Raw genomic sequence first — 7,005 nt, forward strand, 5'->3', positions numbered from 1 at the left:
TTTTGTAATCCTCTCTTTGTTTGTCCTCTGTGCTATAAATATAGATTTTTCTTACCCTTAAACGCTTTCTATTCTTAATAGCTTTGTTCGCAAATAGGATGCACTTCACTGTCCTTTTTCTTGTTAGAATTCAGCGAGATTTGTCTTCTCTATTATTTCTATTATTCCCCCCATTTCTTGATGCATTTTTATTCATGGAAAGTGTTTTATGCTTTTATCTACCATTATGTACAGAACGAACGGAAAGAAGGATAGAGCAAAAGGCAGCAGAAAAAGTTGTTTTAAAGTTGATTGAAACTTTAAAGTGTATTTCAAGAGTGTTGGAAACGATGTAACGATGATGGGCGTTACGTAGCTGTAGGAAGGATAATGTTCAAGCTTTTCTATGTTTTTCCTTTTTTTTCCACTTGCCATAAAAGACGCACAACATTGCCGCAAAATCCAACACTAAACTATAAATCCTTTCCGATTAGGTTGTAGCATTTGCCCTCTTTAACTGTCACGGGCATGCTTCTCTACGAGGTGTTGTGCATTCTACAGACTTCGTATGAATATCGTTTGCAAAAAAGCGAAACGTTTTGCTCTCATCGAAGAAAAAAGTCCATTACAAAACTGTGTTTTTTTTTTTCGTGTGCCCCAAAGCCATCCGGAAGCGTGCGAGTAAATGTTGTTCTTCCTTATCGGTTCGTATGTTTCGCTTTGCTTAGCGAGTGCTGTCCCTCTAATCAAAAAAGCTAATCAAACAGGAATCGTGTGATGCTATGGAGCGTGTGAAACCTCCAAAAAAAGTGCATCAAAGCGATTTATAAAGCAGTCCGCGCGTATTTCCTACCTTTTTTCTCCTCTAAATACAAAACATAAACAACGTAGAATTCTAAGAGTTAACAGCTCCAAAAAGCGTAGAGATATACTTTGGATCTAACATTTATTCCTCTTTGGTTGCATTGGTATAATAGCATATCGGAATGCTTTAGTGCTAGGGACTAAATCTGTACAAAAATGCCAGCTAACCTAACCCTAAACGCATAAGAATGACCAACTGAGTCTACTATAAGCCTTTTTGCAGTCCAATGTATTGAAATAAGACTAAACGAAACAAGAAAGATCGGGTGTGTGAGTATGTGGGAAGTGATTTCCTTTCGTGAGCAGCACCAGTCAGCTCAGAGCTGACCATTGGAATAATTTATGTTACCGCATGTCACCCTACCGGGCTTTAGTCTATGTAGATGTCTTCTATCGGATATGCCGTTTCTATGAACTTCTGGTAGAATCTCTGGAAAGCTCGGCTATTTGTAGCGAGAGAAAATCACACAAAAGAAGAAAGCATGAGATTAGGCGTAAATCATATTACGCTGTCTCCATGTAATATGCAATGACTCCACTTACCCAACTGCTTCAGCCACCGGTCGCGTTGACTCGGTGCCCTGGAATACGTGACACGCGAACCGCTGCACTGTCGGATGCTTCGTGATGAAGCCGATATAGCGATGATCCCGTGGATGGAACGCGCAGAATGACACGTTCTTCAGCGAGTAGAAGTAGTCTATGCACGGGCCTTTCGATTTTTTATTCTGCAACAAGCGAAATTGAAGAAAGAGTGTTGAATAAGCCGGACATAGCTCCCCGAAAACTTCGTAAGTAAGTAATAATTAAACAGCTTTAGCAACGGTTTCGCTACACAGTTCGTGAGCAGCAGCAACGGCCCGGCACTAATTTCGGTCGAATTATACTTGCTGACACTCGCGTGCTTCGTCCATCGCCACAAACTTACCCTCGATCGGTCAACCATACGCAGTCCCTGGTCCGAGATCTCCAGTATGCACGGTTGCGCCTTCGGTGATTCCGTCCCATTGCCGACAATTTTCCGCACGGCCTGACACACCACACCCGTACCCTTGTGGGCCATCGTTTCCACCGAGCCAAGGTACCCGAGCAGATATCGTTCGCGCTTCATCTCGATCGACGTCGGATCGAAATCGTTATAGTCCAGATCGACGGCGTACGCCGACGGAAAGATACCTTGCCGTCCGGTGCGCAGATTCACGCCCTCGCACCAAAGATCTTCCGCCTCCTTCTGCACGTAGATTGGGTCGCCGATTTCGATCTCGATTTCGTCGTGATGCCGTGGTATGAACTTGTGCAGCGCTCGATGGGTGGCCTCGAGCATCTCTAGCTGACTGTACGGGACACCACCGTACGGAGGTGGGAATGGTGACGTGACGGGCGATGCTGCTTGCGGTGGTGGTGGGGACATGCTTTTGTAGTCGTTCGGTGAGTGTGCCGTACTGTGACCGCTATCGACGTCGCCCAGACTCTGCAATCGTTCCGAGTCGGGGCTCGAATCTTCATCCAACAGGTAGCTGCATTTGAGGGCCAGCAGTGAGCTTTGCTTGAAGAAGTTGCTGCCAGGATGTCCGGATGCTCCCGATGGATAGTGGGGCTTACGGTTGCTGGCACTCAGCTCGTCCGCTAGCGAGGTCTGCCCGGCTAGCAGCTGTAGCACGGAGGCTGTAAGAAGCCAGAAGATATCGATCGGTATATTATTGTATAGGAATGTTCACTGTCACAGGACTTACATTTACGATTCTTCGGGATCTCCGGCAGCTTACGCCTTCTTCGCTCCACCTGTCCCGGGATCCAGGGTAGAGAGCTCGTCCGTGCCAGCTGCGACGAACTACTGTTTGACGATGTACCATCTCCAGCTACTCCGGCACATCCAACCGAACCATGCCCTAGGTTCGGTTGATGGAGAAGCGATGCACCCACATTCACTCCAGCAGCCGTGCCCTTACAATCCCCGGACGTCACCGTATGACCGTGTGGCGTTAGATGCAGCTGTAGTAAACTTTCCGGACCCGAACCACCCGACACCACGACCAGCTCGTCTTCCACATCAGTCCCGAGTGAAGATTTTCGCGGTGCAAGCGTTACGGTCCGCAATCCGTCACCAATTTCATCATCCTCACCGGTACTGCTGCTGCTACTAATCGTGCTTATCGTCTGGATAATTTGCTGCGTCTTGCTGGGCGTACCTTTGAGTACTGATTCCACCGTACCGTCGCTCGTCGATAGTGGGCCATCTTCCTCATGGTCAGACGATGCATCACTTTTGGAGGAGGGCGAATCGTCCAAATCTACATCCGCCACCAAGCTGCACGAGTAGAGCACGAAATTAGTCACGGGCGTAATTAATTTAGCACGAAAAAGGCACTGCAAATGGAAACTGCAATCGAGGCGAGAAATTGGCTGCTAAATACGTTACAGCAAAAAAAAAAAAGCGGACGAAAGGATGACCCCATTTTTGAGCTTCGTTCCCATTGCGATTCATTTTCAATTGTGAGGTGACATCGTAGCGTCGAACCAGACAATTCACTCGGGTGTGAAATATGGACCAAACCAGGGTTCGGGGGCGATACTAAGAAAAGCTGGATAAAAGTTCCGCTTCATCCCTTGCACAGCAGGTCACCGCGCGTACATCAGGTCAGGATTCTTCGCCCACAAGACTACCCAACTTATACATTGAACTGGCAAGTATTGATCGGATTTTATCTGCCACGAGTGTGACATCACTTTAGTGTCCTCGCGTTTGCAGCCTATTCATCCTTCTAAAGAACGACGATTTCGCGGGGATGATTTCCTTCTTTTTCGAGGAACGCCAACTCAATTACTTGCCGGCATCGTAAAGTGATATCAAGCGTACTGGGGGCTCAATGATTCTCCCCCCCCCCCCCCCCCCCCCATTCAAGGACCCTTTTTTTTCTTGGCAACCAAGACACATGCATCTAATGAAGGTTTATTGGCTAACGGGGCAGCAAAATGGGAAAAGGAAGCAATGCGACGGAAGGAAAATTCGATTAAATTTAACAACCCCGATTAAGCATCGAACAAACAGACGCACTGTGCCCCTCGGGGGAAGTGTAAATAAGGTTCTGGTTTTCTTCACTTGGTTGGCAATTGTTTTGACCAATTGAGCTAAAAGAGTTCTCGTGTTACAAAAACGTTAATTAGAATTGAAGACAATTTTTGTAGCTTGGGGACGGCAGTTGTTTCCTGTTTAAAATTTCAGAAAAGGGAGAATACATGGGTGTTTAAAAAAAGAAAAAAGCATGTTCTCACACACAAAAGCAGCAGTACCTGACCTTCCCTAAACGCCACTTGTACCACATTGTACGGTGATTAAAAATGCTCGTCCATGAGCCGGGCGCTACGGACTCAAACGTGACTCATTAGTTTGAGGGAAAATCAAGCCCAAGTGCACGTGCACTCCTTACTACCTGTTTATTCATCCGCTCCACGCACAAATGCAAATTGTGCACCAGTTCCACTCACACACACACACTCTCTTTCCCGACAGGACACAACATTCTTGTATGCATTTGATGGAGCAAAAGCACAATTTTAATTCAAAAGCATGCTTTCTTGCAGGAGGCGTTTCTGGGGTGTTATGTTCCTAGCAACCTAGTAGACGATGGAAACATTATTTTCTCAGCCAGCAGAAGAAAAGGCCTCTTACTTAAGCTTTCTTTTCTCGCTGTGTATTTGACGTGAGACCTTCGTGCCGGTGTCATTCTATGGAAATGTCCTTTCCCTGCGAGAGATCTCATCCACTTTATAGTTTGGCGAGAAGGGGGAAGAAAAGGAAAGTGAACGCTGTGAATAGTTTTCCTCGTTACAAAAATATATCCTTTCTTCAGCGCCACAGTGTTGGTGGATGGATGGAGGATGTACACGAGATGGAAATAGAGGACAGTGACTATTTTTAAAACCTTTTGCTCCATAAATCACGCGCAAACAGCGCCTGTGTGCTGAAAACGCGAACGGAGGCAAATGCACATAAAAGCCATTCTCCATTTGTTCCTCTTGCTTGATGTTGTACGTAGCCATGGCATTGCTTGCACAAGATTATGTTTGCCTTCACGGTGGTAGTTCTCCTTCATCAAGGAGGCATTGGAGAATGTATAAAAAAAAAAACGATTTCCATTTGAGATGGAAAAAACATCCTCACACACACACACGCCCATGCACACTCGATTGAGGAAAACACCTGTGAGAAGAAGAGAACACAAAGCCACACACACACGCACGTACTCAAAACGGGCAGATGTTATTGCATTCATTTCCAGCGCTCATCCGGCGAGCGAAGGATGACTGCAGACGACGACGTTGGGAAGACGACGTCGGTGGAAAACTAAATACGCAAATGCCCATGCTCGCAGTACGGGATGGCTTTTTTGCCTGCACGCTTCCTGGCGTTCTGGCACGATTTTTATGCATCATCATGTATCGACATACACACACACACCATGCACGGCAATTTCCTTTCGCTCTCGAACGTGTCAAGGATGATGACATGATGCCGTGCCATTTTTGCTGCTTTCCTCTAGTAAAAGGACTGATTTCACACAAACACACACACACACACATTATACGCTTACACGCATGCACAAGGAAAATTTCTTCTACACAAGGACGGGGTAAAAAAACGAAGCCTCTTGGTTGACGTTTAACACGAATTGAAGGGAAATTGCAGGTTTGGTTCCGTCTTTTTCGTGCCTTCATGCTCTCACATTCCCTGCTTTCTGCCTTTACTTACGAGTAGAATGGGGCTGGAGCCTTACGGAACGTTGGCAACGCGTCCAGATTTTGACGGAGCTCCTCGAACTCCGTATCGGCCATGGTGGAGCTTAACAGCGGTGGAAATGATTGCACTGCCTTCGGTAATCCTATATCAAACACACGTACACATACACACACACACACACGGTTACACTTGTCGTTGGGTAATATATTGCTTTTGGCGAAAAAAAAAACAAATTACTTCACTACATCCACTCTAACTGTGCTGAGTGATAGGCCCACCAGGCACTATTATAAGGAAATTTTTCGCTCACTTGTCCCCAAACTGGAGACTGTTGCAAAATTTTCACATCACCACACACACGCACACACTTTTCATATGGCACCACCGCACCCGTTCCTGCTCAGCACAACACACAAGGGGAGGTCCCCAAAACGTTGGTGGGACACCCAACCCCAAACCGGGGGAAATTTTTACTGGTTTCAATATTTCGATTCCAAATCGTTGCCAACTACAGCACCGCAAACCTTGCTGGCAAAACCAAACCAAAGTTTGCCCCGTCTCCGTATCGTGAATTACACTAACTACACGGGCACGAGGCTGCGTCTGCCTTAATGCGATGGTCGCGCACTCAGCTCCTTGCGAGGACGCGATACGCGATGATGAGCTTCTCCCTCTCTCTCTCTCTCTCTCTCTCTCTCTCTCTCTCTCTCTCTCTCTCTCTCTCGCCAGAGGTTGACGTTTTCCACCGTTGGAAAAAGGGGCCAGCAAGCAAAGAAGCCCTGCGATGGATTTGACTCTGTTGACGGTAGTCACAGAGAAAGAGCGAGAGCGTTTTCTTCCTTGCGTGAGTTGATGACGTTTTAAATGGTGAACGGGAGAGCTCAAGGATTAAATGTTGAGTGAGTGAGAGAGAGAGAGAGACAGAAAGGGAGAGAATCTGTGTATGTTTTCCATTTCCATCCGGTAACCATGTGCCAGGCGCCGTTTGCGTATCGATTATAGCACGCGGCAAACGGGGAAGCCAAATGGATAATGGTGCACTTGCGCAGTGGTGGAAGCCCTAGGATGATTCCCTTCCTGGCAGCGTTTTAGCAGGGCAGGTGAACTGTCACTTGTCCTTTATGGCACGTCGTGCGGTTGTTTTACGTGATTTAAGCGAAAAAGTTCGTTACTATAATTTTTACTACTTTTAGAATGTGGTTAAATTTTTCAGGCAAGTAGGGTCTGCATCTACTTTTGATGCTTTTAAATTATTTCAAATTTTCCCCATCATCATATAGGCAAAAATCTATCACATTACAATCGAGAGGAGAGGCCTGGTAGCAGAGTTGATAGCGGCTTTGATCTTCACAAGGAAGTACAGGGGTTCAAATCTTATCAGATCGGTTCCCCCTGAGTGAGGAATTACTATCCAATTACGTGGT

At 46.5% G+C, this 7,005-nt stretch overlaps 1 protein-coding gene across 1 annotated transcript; it reads right to left on the reverse strand.

The window, feature by feature from the left end:
- Positions 1 to 1,166: 1,166 nt before the first annotated feature.
- Positions 1,167 to 5,706, reverse strand: LOC126561981 (JNK-interacting protein 1). Its single transcript, XM_050218381.1, has 5 exons — positions 5,594 to 5,706; positions 2,577 to 3,151; positions 1,772 to 2,508; positions 1,387 to 1,571; positions 1,167 to 1,286 (listed from the first exon to the last, which is right to left on the reverse strand). Exons 1-5 carry the CDS (start codon positions 5,674 to 5,676, stop codon positions 1,214 to 1,216), a joined length of 1,653 nt encoding a protein of 550 aa, XP_050074338.1. The 5' UTR covers positions 5,677 to 5,706; the 3' UTR covers positions 1,167 to 1,213.
- Between the last annotated feature and the right edge of the window lie 1,299 nt (positions 5,707 to 7,005).

The sequence above is a fragment of the Anopheles maculipalpis genome, chromosome 3RL, assembly GCF_943734695.1.
Source record: "Anopheles maculipalpis chromosome 3RL, idAnoMacuDA_375_x, whole genome shotgun sequence".
Classification (NCBI taxonomy): domain Eukaryota; kingdom Metazoa; phylum Arthropoda; class Insecta; order Diptera; family Culicidae; genus Anopheles; species Anopheles maculipalpis.